This window comes from Echeneis naucrates, chromosome 8, assembly GCF_900963305.1.
Source record: "Echeneis naucrates chromosome 8, fEcheNa1.1, whole genome shotgun sequence".
Lineage (NCBI taxonomy): Eukaryota > Metazoa > Chordata > Actinopteri > Carangiformes > Echeneidae > Echeneis > Echeneis naucrates.
In genome coordinates this window covers 14,937,502-14,961,749 of record NC_042518.1, presented here as the reverse complement: position 1 = coordinate 14,961,749, position 24,248 = coordinate 14,937,502, and the positions used below count along the sequence as shown (strand labels likewise).

At 42.2% G+C, this 24,248-nt stretch overlaps 4 protein-coding genes across 5 annotated transcripts; 3 read left to right on the top strand and 1 right to left on the bottom strand.

Annotated features, from left to right (window-relative positions):
• Positions 1–143: 143 nt before the first annotated feature.
• epor (erythropoietin receptor) lies at positions 144–5,391 on the top strand. Its single transcript, XM_029508308.1, has 8 exons — positions 144–384; positions 552–687; positions 910–1,076; positions 1,678–1,829; positions 1,939–2,095; positions 2,272–2,359; positions 2,475–2,562; positions 2,765–5,391. Exons 1-8 carry the CDS (start codon positions 282–284, stop codon positions 3,506–3,508), a joined length of 1,635 nt encoding a protein of 544 aa, XP_029364168.1. The 5' UTR covers positions 144–281; the 3' UTR covers positions 3,509–5,391.
• swsap1 (SWIM-type zinc finger 7 associated protein 1) lies at positions 4,276–7,673 on the bottom strand. The gene is made up of 2 exons (XM_029508323.1): positions 7,221–7,673; positions 4,276–6,270 (listed from the first exon to the last, which is right to left on the bottom strand). Exons 1-2 carry the CDS (start codon positions 7,482–7,484, stop codon positions 5,701–5,703), a joined length of 834 nt encoding a protein of 277 aa, XP_029364183.1. The 5' UTR covers positions 7,485–7,673; the 3' UTR covers positions 4,276–5,700.
• Positions 7,674–7,818: 145 nt separating this feature from the next.
• Positions 7,819–13,252, top strand: znf653 (zinc finger protein 653). Of its 2 annotated transcripts, none has more exons than XM_029508299.1 (10): positions 7,819–8,114; positions 8,224–8,264; positions 9,024–9,158; positions 9,441–9,955; positions 10,060–10,237; positions 11,838–11,922; positions 12,051–12,168; positions 12,275–12,389; positions 12,468–12,567; positions 12,708–13,252. In XM_029508299.1, the coding sequence occupies exons 1-10, from the start codon at positions 7,819–7,821 to the stop codon at positions 12,883–12,885; spliced, it is 1,761 nt and encodes a 586-aa protein (XP_029364159.1). In that variant the 3' UTR covers positions 12,886–13,252. The 2 variants fall into 2 exon arrangements, with proteins under 2 accessions (XP_029364159.1, XP_029364158.1); XM_029508298.1 differs by having other exon boundaries at positions 9,024–9,332.
• Positions 13,253–17,556: 4,304 nt separating this feature from the next.
• Positions 17,557–22,366, top strand: tspan34b (tetraspanin 34b). The gene is made up of 8 exons (XM_029508325.1): positions 17,557–17,782; positions 19,543–19,620; positions 19,949–20,164; positions 21,052–21,126; positions 21,208–21,315; positions 21,403–21,534; positions 21,630–21,722; positions 21,812–22,366. Exons 2-8 carry the CDS (start codon positions 19,564–19,566, stop codon positions 21,869–21,871), a joined length of 741 nt encoding a protein of 246 aa, XP_029364185.1. The 5' UTR covers positions 17,557–17,782; positions 19,543–19,563; the 3' UTR covers positions 21,872–22,366.
• Positions 22,367–24,248: the final 1,882 nt, after the last annotated feature.

Below are 24,248 nucleotides of genomic sequence, written 5' to 3'. Positions count from 1 at the left end.
CTGGTCAGGTTGGCTCGTCGGGGGAGTGAAATGTTTTGTACGTCTTGCCCCTCCTCTCCTCCAGTGACTTTGGGAGAACGTAAACAGCTCAGTCCAAAACACCTTATCACTCACCAGCAGGCGCACAACTGCACTGCGCTATCCGTAGTATCTGGAGAAACAACACGCCCCCCCCCCCCCCCAGCAGATCCGGATCAGGTCGTGGCGAGGTAGTATCCTCCAGGGATGCAGGTGGACAACGGAAGGCCGCAGTTTTTCCAGTTCCCAGAGAAGACAAAAGGATGACATGTGATTATCTGAGCCGAGTGTTGGCACTTTTCTTGGTGCTCAGCGCCATGCCAACCGCTTCCACCGTCCAGTCTGAGCGACACTTCGAAAAGAAAGGTAAGGCAACAACAATTAGTCAGGACAAGTAGAGGTGTTGGTCGTACGATTAAAAAACAACAACTAGGCCCTTATGATTTTGGTGACTCAGAAAAGGTTTTGACTGATCATATCATCATCACCATCTGCTGGCTCACATGCCCCCTACTTGGTAATGTCTCCCATAGTATCTATGATGCTAAAGCAAGAGCCAAAGGACCCCAAATGCTTTGCTGAAGGCAGGAAGGACTTAACATGTTTCTGGGAGGAAGATGAGGAAACAGCTGGCTCTGTGGATCAGTACTCCTTCATGTACAGCTATCAGTAAGTCCTTCAGTAAAATAACAAGGCACAATGTGTCCAAAATGGCCACATACTTTTTTTTTTCCTATTACAACCAACAGACTGCTCCACAAGTCTGATATAAAAAAAGGCCAAAATATTGATCGAGATGCATAAAAAATAGGAGCACTCAGCACCAGGTCACGGTGGTTTTTAGCTTTAGTGGGAACCCACTGAGCTTCTGTCTCCCTCTCTCCTGAGCAGGAAAGAAAACAGTAGCAGGTGTCCACTGAGAGTCCTCCCTGCAGCAGGTGGGAAAAGGCTGTTCTTCTGTCATCTGAACCAAACCCAGATGTTTGTCCAAATGGACGTCCAAGTGTATCGGGAGGGGATGCTGATCCACAATCGCAGCCTCCTCATCGAGCTTCTCCGTAAGTTATTTTACTCCCATTAGTAGAACGCAATTGGCATTTTGTGTGGGAATGACAGAGGAGATTAATCTTTCTTTGTTTCTAAATTTTCTCAAAGCTCAATGTTGCTATAGTCGCAATTATTTTAATCGACAGTTGATCACATGACTAAGAGCATAGGAAAGCTGGTGTGTGTAGAGGTAAATTGAAAAACTTGAAACCTTAAGTTGAGGTTCCCAACAGCTGTTTCTGCTCACTGTTTAAATTTTCAGGCCCACAGCATAACATCATTTTGGCAGCTGCCCTTTTCCATGAAAAAGCTGTAAGAAACAAATAAAAGCAACTATACATTAGGTGTGAAAACATGAAACAGCAGCCTCAGATTCACAGGAGTTTGATAAGAAAAAGCAAGTGAATACTGGATTTACAGCCAACAAGGTCAACATTAGCACCATATCAACTTCAGAGGCGATCATGTGTCAGTTGTTTTCTTCTGCTCCCGAGTGCCTTTTAAACAACACTGTTATGTCTGCACACTTGTCAAGCAAGTATGTGACATAAAGGTTATGCTGCAGTGAGTAATCCTCCCTAACAAGCTTCCTCCTGTCAATCTGTATTGCAGTTCTTCTTGACCCCCTTGTTAATGTGACAGTGAGCACCAGGGGCGAGCAAGGCCAGCTGAAGGTCAGCTGGGTGCCTCCTCCTCTCAAGTACATGGATGACAGCATGATGTACGAGGTCAGCTACGCCATGCCGGACAGCCCCGTGGAGCAGGTAGGTGTTTCAGTGACCTCCCTGGTACGTTTGGAGCTGAAAGCTGAGCAGCAGGTCACATGCAGCGCTCCACGAGGACTTCACTGATGGGTCCGTGACTGTTTTCCAGGTTGAGGTGGCAAGAGCTACTTCAGAGTTGATCCTGACAGGTCTGGAACCAGGTACGAAGTACAAGGTCCAAGTCCGTGTGAAACTGGATGGGATTAGCTACAATGGCTTTTGGAGTGCCTGGAGTGACCCAGTGTTGATAGAAACACTGCCTGCAGGTGAGTTTTCTTTTTTTTCCCCCATTCTCACACACAATACACAAATGTCCCAGGGCAGCAGAAGAGTCCCTGGAAAGGGAATATCTTCACTTTTACAAAGTGTGGATTGGTTTCATTTGTTCTGCCGAGTTTGTTCCCAGTGTTAATGATTTGGGATCAATCTATTCCTCCTCCAGAATTTGATCCCCTCATCATCTCCTTGACTCTGATCATCTCTTTCATCTTCATTGTGCTGTCTCTCACAATGCTCCTGTCCCAGCGCAGGTTGGTCATAGCACTATTTTTCAAACCCCATAAACATTCATGGCTTTGCAAGAAGTTCTAATATTGAGAATCGAATTCCCAGTATGTGTGCTTTTTTTTTTTTTTTTTTTTTTAGTTTTCTTACAAAGAAGATCTGGCCTTCTATTCCAACTCCTGAAAACAAGTTCCAAGGACTTTTCACAGTCTATGGTGGGGACTTTCAGGTAGGAACAAGACTAGCAGTCTATAGCAAGCTCAATGGTGGCTACAGGTTAACATTAGTATGACACACAAGAATGCTGTTTTACAAATAAAATGTTTACCATGTTCATTCTTCGTTTAACTCATCAGGAGGCTAACATAAGGATGTTCAATAATTGCTTTTGGTGTGACAGCAAAGGTTTTCATGATGTTCTTCTTGTACAGGAGTGGTTAGGGCAGACCAGTGGAGGCCTGTGGTTGACTCCAGCTCTCTTCTACTCAGAGGAATACCCTTCTTCTCTGGAGGTACTCTCCGAGCTCAGCCTTTGCCACCCGCTGCCCTCGCCATCTCTGCCATCAAAGGCCTCTACTAGGGCTTGGACTGCACAAGGTGGGGAGGACAACGATGTGAAGAAAGGGCTCAATGAGAGGGAGCCTTCTGAAAGGGTCACTGCAGTACTGACAGAGGGATGGAGGGCCACGCCACATGACCAGTGGCTGATGGACCGTTTACGGGCACTTCAGCAGCACCCCGTGCCCTGCTCCCAGTCATCTCTGCTGGAGTCTCAAGACACCTATGTCACCCTCAGCACCAACAACCACAACAAAGATGAGCACCCTGATGATACTCTCGAAGAGACTTTACCACTTGAAGTACTTTTTGCCTCCAGAAAGACAGTGCTGGGTGAATCCCACTCTGACTTGGGATCAGTGCAGCAGAGCTCTGGTTCAGGTCGACTTTCGTCTCAGTCCAGCTTTGAATATCCTAAACACTCATGGACATCCAAAGGCCTCGGATACACCTACATGGCCGTGGCAGACTCTGGGGTCTCTATGGATTACAGCCCCATGAGAAGAGTAGATGACATTGGCAAAGTTGTCAGCTATGCCAACGAGTATAAGAATGAGCTCCCTGCTCACAAAAAACCATTCCTGGCGAGGCAGCACTTTGTCCATGATGATTGCTGAGGAGGAGCTCAGCTGGACAGGCTGCACATGGACTGAGACTTGAGACAAACTAAGTTAATGGGCTCTGGATACAGACCCAAAACTGAAGAGCCTCATATAAGCTATTGACGAAGTTGTATCAAGGATTTGGGCTCTGAGCAAAGAAAGGAGCTGACTCATCGTAAAGCGTAAGCTGAAGCACTTGAGTCCACTGGATGTACATACATCATTTCTACTTCAGCTAAATCATCTCTGATCTGTACAGGACAAGGCTATTACATGGAAATGGCAGCTGTCGTTAATGCCAAATACTGATATTAATTGTAAAGGGTGGTATGCTGGTTTCTTAGTATGCTATTCTGGAGGGCAGGATAGTTTTATAAATTCACCAAAAGCCAAGCTGAATGAACTGGCCGATTGTTTCCATTGTTTTCCATCGATTTTGTCAAACGAGGCAGAAAATTTAAAGCAATTTCCAGGTCTATCAGGCACCAGAATTTTTCCTGTTTTGGAGGGAATGACTCCAACTACTGGACAAACTAAAACTGGACTTGATGATGATGTTGGATTAAAAGTTAAGGTATGAACAAAGTTATTACAGTTTAGGCTTAGGGGGGTGAATGTATTAATTTGGTTTAGTTGCAGTCCATCCACAAAATGTCATACTGTTAGCTCTGTCAGTCAACCATTACATTGTGACCTGTCCCTCCATTATAATGATGGTGGACGTGGTTTATTTTGAGACAAACCATTTTTGTAAATACTTGTTAAAACCACCTAATGGGTGGTGATCCACAGTGGAAAATAGCCCCCAATAGTCAACACCCAGCTATTTTTTTTTTAAATTCTGAACCTGTTTTAAAAACCTAAAAAATTTTATATTTGGTTCAAATAATTTAAAAAGGTATAAGAATAATGCTACTTTGTTTATTTTGTGGAATTGATTTCACAATAAAGAATTGAAGTATTACTTTATATCTTCAAATTAAAAATACACAGCTTTCACTTGAGCTCAGCAGCATCATTTCCTGACAAACCTAACTGTATATGTAAATTTCATTACTTTTTCTCTTCTATCACGATGATGAAATTAGTGAAATGTTGCTTTCCTCAAACACATAAACAGAATATTATTACTGTAGGCTATGCAGGACAGTTGAAGGCAGGTAACTGTAGTTGTTAGTTCATTCTCCTTCCTGTCACATTTTTTTAGTCACTACTGCCATCTAAAGAGCAAAGTATACATGCCATCTACGCAACATGACATTTCAACTCACCACAATAGCCAAACTGAATGATTTCAATCTTTTTTTTGTGGTTGTTTGCTTTTCTCTCTTCAAATATGTATGTTTTAACCAAAATTACATTAACTCTTAAATTGTATGACTACATTTCTATACATTACATACATAAAAGTTTTTCACAAACCAGATTAAAAATGTATAAAATATAAATTTTACTATTGTACAACATATAATTTAAGAGGATGCAATCCTTGTCACACTAGATCTGAGAATGTCTCCTTTATAGGATAAATATAAAAATATGATTTTACTTAAAATAATAGTAATAGTCTTCCATATTTTTTCATTTTCAACTAATTAAAAGAATTTCCTCATAACAATGATAGTGTTTGTTTTTTAAAAGATGTTTTTCTATACTTTTTCTGATATGTAAAATACTTTAACTGTGATATAAGCCACTTGAATTCCTTATCTCAATCATGTTAATTGCTCCAGGATTGTGGCGGTCACAGTGTTTGTTGGTAAACACTGTTAAGTTTATAACTGACCTCTATATGTCTATATCCCTTTTTTATTGTGTAAACTTGGATTCATATGTCTGAAAATTTGTATGCCATTTAAACATTAAATGTTTCACATTTCCATTCACTCTGGTCCAGTTAAATAATACCAGCATTTGAACAGCAGAATACATTACAATGTACTCAAGGAACCATGGCAATCAAAGTAAAAGACAAGAACAGCTCTATTAAATGAAGGAAAAAAGAGGGATCTGATTTGCTTGAAAGAAGAAATGCAACAGTGAACAAATCCTGTTATTCTGAACAACATTCCTCAAAACACACAATTGGTTGAATTACAAGCCAAGTGGTGCTGAAAATTAGCATCTGTCTTGAGAAAAATGTCTCTATAAGTCAAAAGATTGGCTTGCTGTCAAATCCCCATTGCTTAAGTCTGATTTGGACTTTTTCAAACTGGCTTAAACTCCATTAAACCATCAGGAAAAATCAACAACTGCCACTCCTGGGCTTCATTCAGCCTGTCTTCAGAGTCTTTGGCACTTAAGGTTTCTGTGATGCCGCTCCCAGAAAAGTAAATGTGCCAAAGCTCCTGTAGTCCAGCAGCTGCAGCTTCATATCCTCTGTCTTGGTCCAGAGTGCAGCGTACTGGGAAATAGCGATCAAGAGTCTCTAGAAAGGGATCTGTGACAGAGGACGCCCCGCTAACTTGTCCAGTTTCTATGTCTGACTGGAAAGAGACAATGACCCGGCACGGCCCAGCGCCTGAGGACCGTTGCTCCAGGACATGTGTAAGAAAAGCAGCTGTGTCACACAGAAGGGCAGATATGTGGGCAGCACACGACTGCTCTCCTGAGTGAAATTCATTGAGGCTACCACCTCTAGAGCCATGAAGGAAGCCCTCCATCCTGTCGACTATGATCAGTGAGGGAGGCATCGGAGAAGTGTTGTTGGGCTCATGAAGGCTGGCCACCTGCTGGAGAAGCTCTTCCACTGTCCTGGGATAGGAAAACCTGATTTTCTTTGATAACAAAAACATAAAAAAGAAATTTAATTGATGGACAAAATTTGAGTGAGTGTAGGTTGGCCAGCAATCTTTTTGTACGACCGTAGCGGTCAGGTTGCCCACTGGGGTGGCTGCTGTTGCTTCTTTCACTAGAAAATATTTGTCCAAGCCAATGAAGAAAAGTAAACAATAAAGTAGTAGAAGTGAAGTGACCTATTTCTCTGACCCCAAGATGGCATCATCAAATGTTTAGTCAAAATGTCTGTCCAGTTTACTATCTTCATCTGTGAAGCTGGAAACATTAAATGTTTGTTGGAAAAATAATGACAATTGCAATGAATTGTTTATTAAAAACAGCCGCTGATTAAGTTTCTATCAATTAATCAATCTTTCATTAGTAAATGGTCAACTGGATGAATATTAAATGGTCAGTCATCTGAGAGAAAAACAACCAATCATTCTGATGATTTGTTGTTTATATTGTTAACTGGGTAAAGTAGTGCTGATTCCAGACTCTCACTACACTAAAGCTGTTTGGGTTGCAAAAACACGCCATCGAAGGTTATTTGGGACTCTGGAGTGATGAGCTGGACACTACTCACTATCTTCTAATCATGTTTTATTCACTAACTTCATCTATATATATCTATATATAAATAAAAGCTTCACCAACACATTCTTCAGAAATATAAAAGCATTAAATAATAATAATAATAATAATAATAATAATAATAATAATAATAATAACAACAAATATTGCCGTTTTTAGTTATATCTCCACAAAGACATGAGTTCAGAGGACATAGCAATGTTTCTACTGAAGTGTATGTCCCCATCTCTTTTTCTCTCTCTGGCCGCGTGTAAAGCATTAATAAATGATTTATTAAGGCTGAATGAATTCAAAGCGTATGCTTTATAAAGTCCTAAAGAGGTTTATGTGAGACAGAGGGCAAAGTGAGTCCTACCTTCAGACTGTCTGGGCTCAGGCTGGGGACACATCTGTGCAGCGCCGGGGGGAGGCTCTGGATGTGTGTCTGGGAGAAGAACGTCACTCTGATGCCCAGGTGAGAGGCGGCTGTCACGGCCGCCAGCAGCAGCACCGACCGGCTCACACTCTGCTCCCCGACCAGCACGGCGCTGCAGGCGGTAAGCGGGCTGACGGTGGCCTCCTGCTTCGGGGCCTGCTGGCACATGAGCGTCTTAAATACAAGTGTTAAGATGTCCGCCATGTCCAATATTTAGAAGCGCGTCACTTTTACTTCTCTGCTATTGCTCACGTTTCCCGCGTCCAGTTCACAATGCTGCACGCTGGTGTCTCTGCTGCTGAGGTCCGTGTGGAAACGGTTCCGTCAGCTCAAAGTATTCCGCGGCGGGATGTTTCTACCAGTACTTCAAAAAACATGCACCCATGGTGTATACAACTGTGTAGATGCTTTTTCCGCAAACTTTACAACCCCGTTGTGAATGACCGGAGATAGCAAGGGTCTCCTCTGTCGGTGTTTCCTGTGAGGTCTGATACAACTTCCGGGACCTCCGGTAATCACATCAGCTGTTACATCCAAGATGGCGCAGAGTCTGGCAGAGTTGGAGGTTCCCCTGGACTCGGACCCAGCTGGAGACCAAGGGAGAGGGCTGTTGAGGCGTTGCAGGGGACGGCCCAGACTCACAGACTCTGACCGAGCTCAGAGGCGCCTTGAATCCCGAAAGAAGTACGACGTGCGGAGGGTGTACCTGGGAGAGTCGCACAAGCTGTGGAGTGAGCTCCGCAGACGGACCAGTCTCAGTGATGCCGGTCTGGCGGAGTACCTGATCCTGCTCAACTCCACTTACGGAGAGAAGTACCAGCAGAAATACTGCGGGTGAGTCACCGCACTGGATCTCTACCCGCTGACATTACCCCCTGCTGCTGCGGGATCGAGGTTTCAGCTCCACTTCACTGTGTCAGCAATCTGTCATTGTGCTTTGCAGGAAGAAGATTTTCCCAGAAGTCACGATAAAACAGAAAAAAGGTGAGCAGTGCTGTTGTTGTAGAGAGGGCGATGTTTGAACTGTTGTTGTGTTTGTTAACACAAGTGGCGGTGTGTGATCTGCATCTGTTACTACTGTATCATCTTGAGGTTGTTTATATTTAATCAGTGGGCGAAATCTGATCATTACTGCATTTAGCTTTTTTTTTTTTTTTTTTTTGCTCACATGCTGGTGGGATAGTGGAAGGATTTCGCTTGGGCTGCAGATATATGGAGATGGCAAATCTTGATTTACATCCTGCCATTAGATCCACAGTCGTCTGGATCAGTTAGCCAACTGGCATACAATGAATCTCCAAACATGTTGATGATCTTGTTTATATATTAAAGAGAAATGAAAGCCAAAGCTCCAACCTCAAACATGAAGTTCCACATCTTTTTGTTGTCTGAGTCAAAAGTATTTTCCTGAGCCATAAATTCTATAATCTTCTAAATTGACATAAAGTAAAACTCTTGATCAATAATGATCCTTAGCAGTTTTTGAAACCCTCTAAACCAAAAACCAGTCGCTACCTTTTTTATGTTTTTTTTTTTTTTTTTTTTATTCTTGACAGATATGGGCTTCTTTATAATTATATAAGAGAACTAACACAGGCACTACAGTAATTACTCTGATGTTTATCCAAGAGAAATTAACAACCCATTAACATCTGGCGTGTGGATATACATGTAGAATCTGATTTGTCCAAAGTATTTTGAATTATATTCCACATTCATCTGTCAATTTTCCTTGTTTCTTAGGCCAAAAGGACCGTTTGTCCAGCCTCCAGAGCCTGGTGTCTTGGTACCAGGAGCACTCCCACTCCTGCCCTCACGAGCCCCAGCTTAAGGCCCTGGAGCCCCATCCCAACTTCTCTACTGCTGCTATTTGGCAATGTAAGTCTAGCCATTCATTTGTGCAATACCTTTTCTCACCACCAAGGGAGGCAAGTGACTCCGAACAGGAGGAGGGAGAGAACGGAGAGGAGAGTGCAGTGAAAACAGACATGGTGGCGGCTAAAACAACCATGAGCAAAAGGAGAAGAAAGGAGGCTCACAAACATTTCAAAGGTGACAACTTTGTAACTTGAAGTCATCCAAAAGGTTTAAGCAGTGGCTGCTGACACCTCAGTTTTTTGGTGATTCAAATCTTCTAATTTTTCATCAAATTTTCTGTAGATGTTGGAGAAAACTTGGATGTTTCTGAGGTTGAGCAGACAACAATGAGCCCAATCAGCAAGGCCACAGCTCTAAACCACCAGCCCAGCATAGAGGATTCTTCCAAAGATGTTTCACTGACGGGGGAGCCTGTGTGGGAGATGGAGATGGTCATGGAGCGACAGCAAAGCTCCCCAGCTGCAGGATTTCAGGAGGAAGAGGAGGCTGAAGATCTAAGACAAGGCCGAGATGAAGCTGAGAGACACACAGAAGGAGAAATCAGGAATATGCATCACAGTTTCGACTGTGTTACTGTAACAGCATCTTTAGCTGATAAACTGGACAAGATGGATGAGGACTCGGTGCTGTCCCAGAGCTTGAGTGGCTCTGTCCAACTGGCTGCTGAGGCACAGGTCTCAGTCCCACCACCCATGCAAGTACAAGAGCAGAGTGAGCTGTTTGACCCTCAGACTCTGCAGACAGTAGTGACCAGCTGTGAGATTCCTGACCAGAGGACAGCTTTGGAAGGCTCACAGGTACACGAACTAGCATCTTGTAGAGATATTTAAAAGAGGTAGTTGTACATGATAAGGAATTTGTGTCAGTTATTATTGTCTCTTCATTTCCTTGTCATTCCCAGTTAATCATCATTACTGGCCCCAGCTATGAGGCCCTGGCATCAGAGGGTATTCAGCTCAACATGGGTGGAGGAAATGTGGAAGAAGTCACCTGCACTGTCATCGGCGGCGTCACCTACAACCAGGTGTGCTCATGTGACTCAAATATCAGAACAGCAGAGGATGAAGACTCCATGACAGGTGTGCTACACTCAGAACTGAGTCTGCTTACTCTAGTATTCTTGTATGTCTGGAGTACTAGGCTGAACAGAAGTGTCTGAATTTCCACATTCTTACAGAGTCATGGACTTCAAAAAGGTGTTCATGTGTTGGTACCAGTGATATGCAAAGCTTAGTCTCAGTCCCTGAATTTACTGTTTAACATTTTCAAGTCAGGTTCAGACATCAAGTCAAGATTTGAATGTTATATTATCGCTTGAAAAGATCTTTCACCACTTTTGTGACCCTCAGGGTTCACTTGTCAAACACACTGTAGGATTCATCATTGGACCAAAAAGCAGGTGGTCATTTATGCTTTATGCAAAAATCCTGCCACTTCACCTGAAATGAGATAAGCTCCATACCCAGGATACTGTGAATGGATGTAAATGCACTCAAATAACTCCACACCGCAGTTCATCAGCTAAACAACAAGTACAGAAGTCCAGGGGAGGTAGCAGCTCAGGACAATCAAGATGTCAAAAACATGCACTTTGTCGATTACAGTTATGACTAAATGCTGAGAAACAAAAAAGCCTGAAACCAGACTGGTCTTTAATGCAGAGCTGTTCAGCAGTCACATCTGCTCACCACCTTATTATATACTAATTCTGCCCCTTTAATTATAAATATAGCAAAACAGCTTAAATAATGAAATTATTTGGCAGTGAGAAGATCAAAAATAGCACCAGTATGGAACCAGATTTGTTTCCACATTATTCATGCAGTTCAACTTACGTTATGGAAATGTGTAATAAACTTTCAAAAACAGGCTGCACATAGACAAATTGCCCCAATACAAAAATCTATAAATGTTATCAATTCGTGAATGTTGTTGTGATATTTACAACGCTCAAACAGACATTTGTAAAACTATATATTCTTTGTCAAGATATTTTTTGTCATCTTACCCATATAGTATAGTATTTGCAGAAAGTCAGCTATTTGCTGATTTGCACATTTATTCATTTACACACAGATTGTCAATCTGTTTCCACAAATAACACTGGAGCAGATCTGGTTCCATACACCAGAAGCTGTGCTGTTTCACAGAATGTTGCCTTCATCACATTAACAAAAGAAACATGTAGAGTCATCCCATTCCCATCTTGTTTTCTACAAAGAACTTTCACTGGTGCTCTTTTAATCATTACCACCTTGTACCATCTACCTCTGTGATGGTTACAATGAAGGATGAGTGCCACAAGCTGTTTGGTTGACTACTGATGTTTGCGTGGCATCAGCAACACAACGATGATCACATTTTCTTTTGATGATTTTCTGAAAATTCCCTCAAAAAAATTCAGTTAAATTTTAATTAAAAGGAATTCTACTCCAAAATCTAGCCATTTACAAATTACAGGGTCAAACGGTTCCTATTAACCAGATTCAGAGCAATGATTGGTGCTCAAATCCTGTATTGCAATGTTCTGTTGTACTATTTGTTGTTGTTTTCCCCTCTAAGACCTAATGTGGATTTGAGCGAGGCTTCCAGCCCACATGCAGCAGGAGATGTTGAGATTGTGCTGATATCTGCCATAATTGCGATCTTCTAATCAGGTGTTCCGCTGTGTATCTGCAGGGTTGAGTGACAAACAGCTGCTGCAGCCCAATGTTGACGCTCTGGAGCTGAGCAGCGACAGAGAACTGCAGAGGAGTCTGAGCAGGTTTGTGGCCCGCATACACACACACACACACACAGTGAAGTGTTTTCAGACTGATTGACTAGGGAGGATTTCAGAGATAGAAGCTCTGCAGTGATATGAACGCCTGTCTCCCGTCGTGTCGCCTACAGCGTCAGGTCAAAGAGAAACAGACGAGGCCCAGTCATTGAAGCTGATGGGATGCTGAAGATGTTCCACTGTCCATACGAAGGCTGCAGTCAAGTCTATGTAGCTATTAGCAGCTTTCAGGTACCACAACCACTTTTATTCAGTCTTCATGCTTGCTAATGCTAGTTTGGTTTGTAGAAGATTGAAATATGTTGGGGTGTTTTTTTCCTCCTCTCATTCTCTGTAGAATCACGTAAACCTAGTCCACAGGAAAGGGAGGACCAAGGTTTGTCCTCATCCAGGGTGTGGAAAAAAGTTCTACCTATCCAACCACCTGCATCGCCATATGATCATTCATTCAGGTGCGCTCACGAAGGCACACTTGTCATGTCAGAATGTCATTGTCGCTAAACTTTAAATGCAACTGGATCTTTTAACAGGGGTGAGAGATTTCATCTGTGAGACGTGTGGAAAATCATTCAAACGAAAGAATCATCTGGAGGTTCACAGGCGGACCCACACAGGAGAAACACCACTCCAGTGAGTTCATAACACTGAAAACATTTCTCATAGTTCTCAAACGTCAGGATTTTATTTGACATGAGGTAAAACTCATCGTCACTCATCTCTTTTCTTCCTGTTCCGTCTGTCTGGTCTTCTCGCCCCACGCCATCTGTAAGGTGTGAAATTTGTGGCTACCAATGTCGCCAGCGTGCATCCCTGAACTGGCACATGAAGAAGCACACCCCAGAGGCCCAGTATAATTTCACCTGCGAGTTCTGTGACAAAAGGTTTGAGAAGCTGGACAGTGTAAAATTCCACAAGCTAAAGAGTCACCCAGACAAGCAGGCAACCTGAGCTGCTCCAGCACTGCTGATGGAAGATTTACACATACGGGTCGGCCCTCTGTTACCAAAGGAAGAATTCCTGTTCTATGGCTGTCTTCCCTCTTGTATCATTGATGATATGAGCTTCACCTGTGTACCCACATGCAATGGGTAAAGGCAAAGTGAGCCTGTCCAACAGCTGTGCTGGCCACAGCAGGAAAGGAGAGCTACATTCACTGATCAATGATGTCCAAGTGACCATTCATTAAACCCCTGTCCTGAACAGTGGTCCAGAAATCTTAACTAAACAACCATAGCTAGACTTTGGATTTTTCTACATGGTGAGGTATTGTGAATGGCTGTAGCTAAAGAGATGCTCGTTTACATATAAATTATAGCCTGTGGGTTTTGTTTGTTTGTTTTTTTTTTTTCCTAAAACCAAATTCATGGTTTGTATTAGGAATGCATTAAATGAGAAATTTGTCTGCTCCAAAATAAGCTACAAATGTTAGAATGGACAAATAACTAGCTTAATATTCATAATATTAACCCACAGTTATTTACAAGGGCAGCTGACTTTCATAGTACGTTACTGTGGGCTTACAGGTTAGAAGTTAGAATTCACAACCAGCACATCCATTGTTTAAACTCTCCCCAGTTCATCCAGAATGAAAGACTATCATATTGAAGCCAACATTAAGTAAGTATTATACATCACATTTGCATTATTGAAAAACATGAATGATGCTATTGTACCTCCTATTTTGTTTGTCTGTGTGTAAGCTGGGCAGCTTACATTATGTAACAGTGAGTTCTGGTGTTACTTAGGCACCTCTTCAGTGATGAACCTGGGGTCAGCAGGTGTTTTGGGTCTTTGATCATCAGACACCGCTGCCCAGGTGACCCTGCCGGGGGTGATCAGTCCTCAGCCCATGTTCAAATGGAGCACTACTCCATGGATCCCCTCTCCGGATCCACAGCCCTCATGAGGCTTTACGCCTTTGAGTTCATATGACCCTTCTTGGGTGAAAACAAGTCAGATTGAAGCATTATAAGTTCAACAGGGAGGCGGGGCTTTCAGCAACTCCTGCAACTCATGTCAGAAAGCATAACTATCATGCTTGAGTGAGAGGATAAAATCTACTACACAAAGTTGTCATGTCAGCCACTAAAATCTAGGTTGCCAGCTGAGAAGAGGACCATGCTTTTTTCTTCTTATGTCTAAATTTAACAATCCATTGTCTTTAAAGTTAACACACATTTCAAGCAGTTAATCTGTCACCAAAACCATGGCAGAAGGGTTAGGGTTCATTTAAAAATATGACAAAAGTGTTAGAATTTCTTTACGGCAGCAAAATAATGCTGTGGTGCTTTAAATATGACTGCCCTTCCCATTAATACACCAATAAACAACATTATAGACACCAAACAGTGTGGCGGGTAATGATATTAGTACATACAGCATATGTGTTAAAAACATATTTTAAACAACTTTAAAAAAAAATTTACATAATGCTGTGAAACAGCGTGCCGCACCACCCGCACTGCTTGCAGTGACACAAATATAGGTAATTTCATTTTGGCCATTGAAATTTGAGCATCTGCTGTATGGGCTGGCAGAGCCGTGTTGATACGTTTTCCTCTTGTCTGTTGTCATCATCCCAGCGTCCTGACTCACAGGTGCTAAAGAGAAATCCTGTTAGTTTAATGTGACAATCTCTCAGGAAACTTCACATCAGTCCCCTCGTGTCCCCTGCATTCTGTCTGTAGTTTAGTCTCCATGTAAATGCACTTTTTCTCTCTGTCAGTTTTGTAAATGATGAATCACTAAAATAAAAAGCATGACTGTTTTGTTTTTTTGTTTTTTTTGTAATCTTTTTTTTTTAAGTACATCTGTGTAACGCAAATAGTCATTAACATGAAATTTGTTCTTGCCTCTTGCATAATGCACCTAGAGTGAGTATGTTGTGTGCGTATGTTATGTGTAATTGTGGTGCACAGCGGCAGTGAAAAGGCATGAAAGGTTTAAGTGTCATGACGCCTATTCATGCTATATGATTGATGCTGGACCCTTTTACTCAGCTGAACGTTGCTCTTGTGAATGGTTTATGGGTGTGTAAATAGAAGGTTTTACTTCTGACAACATACTGTGTGACTCTGGGATTATTAAGAGGGGTCATTACTAGGAGGGAAAGTTTAGATTTAAAGGTGAAATATTTGAAACGGATTTTGACAATAAATTTGAATATGAGAGGATTTGTTCAGCTTCTTCATGCAGACCATGCTTTCTTCATCTTCATCCCTGGTTTTTCCAGCTGAGTTAGTTTCCTCCCACTGGCCATTTTCTGGGCAGTGTTACATGCAGCGTAAGTATAAATATACAATAGACCAACTACAAGGAAACAGCAATAAAAGAAATGTATCCTTCAACAGGCACTGATGGACCATTATGAACCATTAGCTCACAAACACAAACTGCACACAGATACACACCTTAAAAAACAAACAAATCACAGTCGAGGAGCGGGTCAGAAATGTAAAAAAAAAAAGCTCGAAACGATTGTTTGTTCAGTCAAAAGAAAACCCTTAAATTAGTGCAGTATTATGTTCAGTTTTGCATGTGCATGTGAGGGCTGAATATGGAATCTTCTGGAGCGCTTCTTTGTCGTTAGGATAATGATCAAGGAGAGTATTCTACCGAAGTGTGAGGTTTATGAAAAGCAGCACACCTCCAACACGTCACCAATGCAAACAAATTCTCTTCTCTTGTGGAAAAAAGGCGCCAGTGTGGCATTAGGGGTCATGTTGTTGCTACAGTTTAAATCAAATCAAATTAGATTTATTTAAATAGCACCAAATCATAGTTATCAAGTTATATGAAGGCACTTTACATATAGAGTAAGTCTAGACCAAACTCTTTATAAAATGATTTAAAGCAGCATAGCTAAAGAGTAAATGAACTTTTCAACTATAAGCTCTGTCATACAGGAAAGTTTTAAGCCTGGTCTTGAAAATTGCTAAAGAGTTCGCCCCCAGACTGATACTGGAAGTTGGTTCCATAGAAGAGGAGCCTGATAACTGAACGATCTGCCTCCAGATTTACTCTTGGATACTCTAGGAACCACAAGTAAACCTCCATCTAGAGAGCGGAGTGGCCTGCTAGGACAGTAAGGGACTATGAGCTCTCTAAGATATGATGGAGCTTGGCCATTAAGAGCTTTATATGTTAACAGAGGGATTTTATATTCTATTCAGAATTTTACCGGCAGCCAATGAAGAGCAGCTAACACAGGAGAGATGTCAGCTCTTTTCCTAGTTCCTGTTAATATTCGTGCAGCAGCGTTCTGAATCAACTGAAGGCCTTACAGATTTGTTTGGACATCCAGATAGTAATGAGTTACAGTAGTCCAGCCTGGGAGTAAATTGTTTAGTAAGCGCTTTCCCAACCCACATTGCAGTTGTAGACTGACCAGTGGACATGAATGAACCAGCTAGTTTCTCTGAAAAAGAAACAAACAATCAGTTTAGGTTATATGGTCGAATAAGCGGATGAAGATGGATGGATGGATGGTTATATGGTTAACACAACCTAAAATGAAAGTTCGCTCCTTCAGAGATAGATAGTTATAAAGACATCGCCTTATCATCTTCATTTAATCACAAAGCAAGATCTAAATATTGGCTAATCTAGATACGGTATAGCTGCTTGTTTATAGAACTGAGATGTGAGTGATTTATTGTATTGTCTGTTGTATTATAATTTTGTGTTTCAAACAACCAAGAGCAAGAGGAGGTTTAAGGGCAGTGAGCCAAGATCGACTCCCGTGGAACGCCTGAGAAAATGTTTCCTCCAACACTTAAAGGAATAAAACAATGTTTAAAACAATGTAGCTTCGGTTAAGATAAACTAAACCAGAAGTTCTCATTGAGTCATATGTTTTGTATCAGTGTAATTGTTTGCTTTGATAAGGGCTATTTTTGTCCTGCAGATTAGAACACATTAGCATTGAGGATAAAAAGATTTTGTCCAATGAACAACTTCATTTTTGACCTTGAGGAGCGCAGCGGACATTTCAAATCTCAAAGAGTCCATTTAGTAGCTTGGACCTGGAGCTTTTTGTCATATTACGTATCATCAGTTTCAGCTGGTATGTTTAAACGTAGGGTAACACATTTTTTTCTCTGGATGCTTTAGAGAAGTAGACACTGAAAGCTGTTGCAGGCTTTAATAGCAGAAGTGACCATGAGTTGAAAGACCAGATCATTTGTTCGAGTGTTGTGAAGGAAAACCATTAAGAATTGTTGTGACAATTTATATTTAACTAAAGAGCGTTTTTTTTTTTTTTTTTTTTTTGAAGCTTTTGTTAATGAAAAATGCAGCGGCCATAAGACTAATGCAGGAGGACCCCATGAGACAGAGTTATGTTGAGGAAACATGAAGAGTCCTGAGCTGCCAGCTCATCTTTTGTCAAACACAAAATGCAAAACTAGGATGGAAGTTCTGCTCAGAGACACAAGAGCACACAGGTGAGCGCTCTCCCTCTCTTATTCCCTCCCTCCCACAGCACCAAACAGCCTAACTCCATGGTGATGCGTGTTATTACTCAGAAGCTGTTAGGTCACACCCACCTGCTCTCCCCTCCTCCCTTCTCAGTACTTATAGCCAGCCTGGACTCCTAAAATAAGTGCAGAGAGAGGAAAAAGTCACTTAGAAGCTCTTTTTCTATCCAACGGAGTGACAGAGCCACAGGAAGCGGCAGACAGAGGGTGTATTGTGGCTCATTTTCAGAGAGCAGAAGAATAATACACTCCTCTTTCCTTATTATCTCAGTTGGCTCCCACAGGAACAGCTTCCATCACCAGACTGAAGGTAGAGACGGAGGGGTGGCCCAGGCTCGCAGCACATCCTTGGATCTCTCCTGTGAAAGGTAAGAAAAGACCAAGCTGAGACTGGCTGTCGTTTAAGGTTAGACATTTGCATCATCTTCTTGAGAACTTTGGCTCCTTCGGTCCTTTTTCATCTGCCATGCCAATGTAGGGAGGGCTCCATCCAACAATGATCCTTTGTCTCCTGAGACCTGCCTGTAATTATTCCTCTCAAAGCCGTCCACTGAGATTCTTCTGTGTTTTTGATGGAAGCTGGACAGTCTGAGAAAATGTTGAGGATTCAGTCTGCGCTAAGATGCAAGACCGACAACTATACATCATCCGCCAACATGTATCATGTGGCACTAAGTGTGCCACATACATACAGCATCGGAAGAGCTTCTACCAAATACATAACAAAGAACTACATGGCTCGTGGTTCATAAATCGCTTTGCATGTGACTGTGGCTGGTTAATACATCACCAGGCCGACTTCTCAGCATCAGAGTGCAATCATTGACCATGAGGAAGTGGGGAAAGCTCAAAGGAGTGAGGGATAGAGGGACTTTATGGCAGTCAAGGCAACTGCTCTGTGTTTTGTTGTTTTTTTTTTTCCTGAAAGGATCTACGCCCCCACACATATGATTGACTTGATGACAGCCAGCTTTACTGTATCATAATGAGTTGGCTGAATGAACTGACAGGCTACTTCCTGTTTATGGGTCATTCGATGTATTCGATTTTTTAAGGGAGGCATTAGAGGATGAAAAACAACAACAAAGGTTGGAGTTAAATAATAGAGAGAAGAGACAATGAGGGAGATCCCAGCTTTCAGAAAGCAGCCTTTCGCTACACAGTGGGGTTCTGCTCTGTCATTGTCCTCTGGGATAACAATTTGTCTGTTTTGTCACATCACACAAAGAACACTGTCCCCCTTCTGGGAGGTCTAAACACAGACACACACACAGCATATTTGAAAGTGGCAATCTTGAAGCATCGGCCATAAAAGAAGGAGGTGGGAAGAGATGATTCAGGGGTAAAATAGTGTTATTTACGTTCTTGCAGCAGGAGCAGGAGAAAGATGAATGTTATGCATTTGTGCGAAAACAGATGCACAACAAATGTCAACAACTCTGTTCTCCAGCCACATGTATAAAGGGGGTCCATGGGATATTATTTCGTGTCTTCCTGCCTGTGATGTATCAGCCGCTGAGTTTTCATTTCATAAGGACTCACCTCGTGAGTTCATTATGTTGTACTTTGGGCCCATATTATGTCAACCATATCATCTTTAGGTGTATGAGTTCGTATTTATACTGCAGCACAACCTGTTATGCACGAAGAGAGAAGTAAAGGAAAACAACAATGTGCTTCACTTCACTGTCTGTCCTCATTTGCATACTGTCATGTAATTTGGCTATCACTTGAATCACAAAATGGTGTGCAGCGTACTTCCTCAACAGTTACCCATCACATTAGCACTAAGCAAAACAAACACTAACGCAAACTATTTGTAAGGTGACGTGTGTGCAGTTAAAGTCCTTGGAGTGGAAACGAATGATTCTTGGGACGTGAGTGTTGTGAGTGAGATTAGTTATTCAGCTATCAGGGGGAGATGAAGGTCTTCTTCCTCTTTCTTCTCAGCCTCCCGCCTCACACAGGTAACAGTACAGTCCCACTGCACATACTGACTTAGTGACATGCAGGACAACACATCAGCAGGATGATTCATGTCGTATGCCCAAGTGGCATGTCACATGCAGCATGATAAAGAGTGTTGGTTGCCCAAGTCTTTTGATATTTGTTTCTGTTTCCTCTACAGGTTGAACAATCAGAAGCAAAGATGGGCTGTTTTGGATTCCTTAAAGTCATGATGTTTGTTTTCAACGGCATCATCTTTGTAAGTTTTAATGTCTGATAAGGAACAATTCAAGCATGATTTAATTTTCTTCCATTTTACCTTTTCCTTGTGTTAAACAACAGTAAGTTGCGGTTTAAAAAAATATCTAAATATGCATTGCCCCATTGGTATGCAATGAACCGCTGGAGCCTTTTACGACATTTGCAACACTGAACATGCTTTAACTAGAACAAATTATTTTTCACCTGCATGTACATGTTTGAATTTACAGGCTGAGTAGTGGGACCCATGGCAAAAAAATTGACCTTCACATGTCAAATGTCGAAGATTTACCCCATTTCCCCACTTTGGCTTTGTATCTCATCAGTTGGCGGGCGCTGCCATCCTGGGAGTGGGGATTTGGGTGAAGGTGGACAGCAGCTCCATCCTCAGCTTCCTCGGGAAAATTGAAAACGCGCCGTCCGAGCTGGGTCAAGTGCTCCATGTGGGCTACCTGTTGATTGCAATAGGTGCACTACTGGTTGTCATCGGCTTTCTAGGCTGCTGTGGAGCTGTCAGAGAGAGCAAGTGTATGCTACTGTTGGTAGGTGCCTGCAAATTAGTTAAAAAAGGTTTCTTTGGTTAAAGAAATAGTCTAAAGTTTAAAAATATGTTACTGTCATACAGATTGCAAAGCTGCTATAAGAAAGATAGATAATGCATTTCCAAAACACTTCCTTTTAAAGTAGGGGCTCTCAAAGTGTAGTTCAGGAGCCCCTGGGGGTCCTTGATGGGAATCCTGGGAGTCCTTAGCCGAGAGGAAAATCTTCACTTTCAGTATGATTCCATCCAAAAGTAACGCAGTGACACAATGTATGACTGTTTTGGCATACGATTCAAACACGTTCAGCAATTAAACACCTAAAAGCAAGAATCTCATCAGAGAAGGGACTCTGGGGCAATATCGTATCAAAGGAGTATTTCATTTGTGTCACTTTAGGAGTTGTTGATGTAAAAGAAATTTTAAAACCACTACTTTAATGGAACAAGTTTTGCTAACACTCCATATCTAGTGTCAGCATTAACGGCTGTTTACTTACTAGTCTGGAAGAAATGTTGCAATTCAGCACCATCAAACTTCTTTCCTTTATCCACCAAAATCTGTCTAGAAAGAAACATCAAGATTAACTCTCCGTCACATCTGTTTTACTGACATTAGCACGGTAGTTAGAAAGTGACAGTGGCCTCCAATCTGCTCTGAAGACAAAGTACTGGTCAAAGGGCTTATTATAACTTCTTCAGTTGCATTGTGAGCAACGTTACAACCACGAGTTGTGTTGCAGCAAACAAGCAGCACCACCTGTTCCCAGCAAGACACCACAGTCAGTGACAGACAAACTCACAAATAGCTGTTGTTGCATTCAGAGGTACAGGAGCTACAGGAAATGTTAGTTTTAATTCAATTTAAATGCATTCTGCTCTTTTCCGCAGTTTTTTATCATCATCATGCTGGTCTTCATAGCAGAGGTCGCAGGAGCAATAGTGATTCTGGTTTTTAGACCCTTGGTAAGTTACGAAAGACTTTGACCTTTGCACACAGAGGGTATTAGCTGGATTATAAGCAAACTGTGCGCGTGTGTATTTCAGGCAGACGAGCTGATCCAGAAGCTCGGCACAGCAGCAGTTCAGAACATCAAGGCAGACTATGGGAAGAATTCAGATATTACAGGCCTGTGGAACACTACCATGACCACGGTACAGCACAGAGAAGAACTGTCCTCTTTCCAATAAGTCATGTTTTCAGCACGTTGTTTAACTTCTGTTATTGTGTCCATATTTCAGTTAAAATGCTGCGGATTCTACAATGCCTCTGACTTTGTGGAATCTCCATTTTATGTCAGTCACGGCGATCAATACCCACCTCAGTGCTGTCCAGGCTTCAGCTCGCCATGTAATCAGACAGCAGCTTACATGGTACTATTGGACTATAAAATTAGAAGTAAAATATGTTCCGAAGCCGTTTTGACTAAATAACTACCCCTTCTGCCTCTCTTCTTCCTTTTCCTTAGTTTGTTACTGGCTGCTTCCCAATGATCAAAAATCTGATTGACAGCAACGCACTGGTTGTTGTGGCGGTGGCGTTGGGGATCGCAGTTCTGGAGGTATGACTTCCCCTCTCCTTGCTCCTTCATTAACTGTGAATGAGATTCATCAGCGGGATGATAAAACAAATCATCTCTGGTTTTCTCAGGTATTTGCCATGGTGGTCTCCATGATCCTATTCTGCCAAATAAAATCCAGGAGCGCTTAAGATGATGAAAACTTTAGTGGGATCATTCTAATCACTGGAGCCTCTCTGCTTCCTGCTTCATCTCTAGAGGAGTGAAGGGCTACGCCTTCACCTCACAAAAATGCCTCATCAGTGAAAACAGTTGATGTCTGATCTTGTGCAATCACAGTTACTGACTGACTTAACATCTATTTTCACAAAATAAATCTAATAAATGCTTTATAAGAACCAATACTACCTACACACTATAAAACATGCTACACACACTGTCCACTCCATCAGAGATTATTTTCAATGTCGAGCATAGCTCTTATCTGTGACACATGGCCAGTCAGCGAGGAATTACATGATAACTTGTTGACTGTGATAATGAAACAAAGGCTGGTCTGTTGGATACAGGAGCCAATACTGTGAGCATTGTTGTCACAAAGCAGCTTGTAAAATAGCAACAAAAGAGATGCATTATTTGTATGTATGTTGTATGATGATCTATTTTCAAATAAAGTACAAAATGTTTCTGGACACTGGTGACTTTTTGCGGTTGTGCGGCATTACTGATTTTTTTCATTTGGAAAAGCGACAAAAAGCGGGTAAAAAAAAGCTGCAAAATCCTCCCTGCTTGAGCAAGATACGATGGCCTAGTTGTGCTTTAGTGTCACTTGGTGGCACTAAATTTTTGAAGTCATCAAGGATAAGAATACATAGCAATGTATGTTTACATCAAGATTAAGCGAATTGTTTTTATTTAGTTAATATTTAAATATTTAATATTAATATGTATTTATTAATATTAAAAAAATGCAGCACTTGGGGCACATTCTATTTTTGATGAATAGGCTTTTGCTAGCAAGCTAGTTTGCTGATCTTCATTGAGTGGAATGATCTTTGTGTGGCAGGGAGGGCAGTGCTACACCTCAGTGAATACAGGGGGATAAAGGACAGAGAAGGTGCAGAAGGATGGACAGGGGAAGGGAAGCAGGTGCTGCTGGTAGGAACTGGTGGAGTGATGGTTGCTGTGCTTTTCCTGCCACCTCAGTCAGGATTAAGAGTCCAGAGGGTTTCTGTGTAGATCTCCAGAGAGATGGGAGTCCAGGTAGGTGAGGGTGTCCCAACAGAGGAGCCGAGTCAAAGATAGGGCGCACAGTGAGAGAATGAAAGAAAAGCTCAGCACATTTTCAGCAGGATTACCAATTCTTCATGATGGGACCCAACATGAGCTGGCAAGTGACACCACACATGAATGTGGGCATTCCCTAAATATGAGTGAGACCATCACCAGGGCCCAGTGTCAGGTCAGGGGCCCTGGTAAACATGCGCTGTGCCTCGATGTAAAACTCTCGATGAAATTTCATGAATGAGGATATTTTTCATCACAGAATAATATCCGTACCCCTGCGCTATGACTGACACATCTAGGAGTAGTTGGCAGCTCCTGTGACAGTGTCAGCAACAGTGTGTGTGTGTGTGTGTGAGTAGTAGTTGGGTGGCTTCTGATGGTGTGTGTGCACATGCCCGGGGGGGAGCTTGTCTGGGTGGGGGCCTGTGGCCCTGTGGCCCCATCACGACACAGCGCCAGGAGATGAAGCCCAGCCACGAGGACACAGAAGAGCGCGAGCCCCCAGACCAGGCCCCCCGAGCCATGCCATGTTTTCCTGTGCTTTTTCAATCCCCGTTGAGGAAGCATTGCCCTGACCCATGACCCTGTGACCCTGGATGTGGTGTGAGGCATTAAGATTGGGGGAAAGGAGAGGAGGGTGTCTTGTCCATTCTGGTGCATTATATGTGTTGCCTGTGAATGACAGTGAGTAATTCTGGGGTTGAGATAAGCAATTATACACACAGTTTACTGTCTGAACAATGCAAAGTGAAGGTGTTTAGTTGGCTCTCTGCTGACTCATTCTATTGTTTCTGGATGAGGCAGGAGGCATAAAACAAATACAGAACATTGACTCATAAAGAAAGTAAGTTCCAGTGCAGCTACATGACTCTCCAACAGTGAGCAGAAAATACAACCAAAAAGGAAACTCGAGAACAAACGGGAATATTAAGTGCTGATAGGGTGGCATGGTGGCACAGAGGTTAACAAGAAAGTAGGTTTGAACCCCGGCTTGGAGCCCAGCAATGATATAGGGTAGAGATAATAGATAACGGATGTATGAGCAATTGCTGGTAACTAAAAGATAAAATATAGCTGCTGACGTAGTTTTTTTCACATGCAGGCTAAAATAGAAAATAAGTACCGTACTTGATTTGGCTGGTGTAATGTCAAGTCCAACACCAAGGAGGAAGTACAGGCTTTCTGATGAATAAAAGGACCTCCTTAAAATGAACTTCAAAATAATCCAAGGGTCAATAACTGATTTGTACATTTTGAGGTAGTTGTCACTTGTATGCAGTG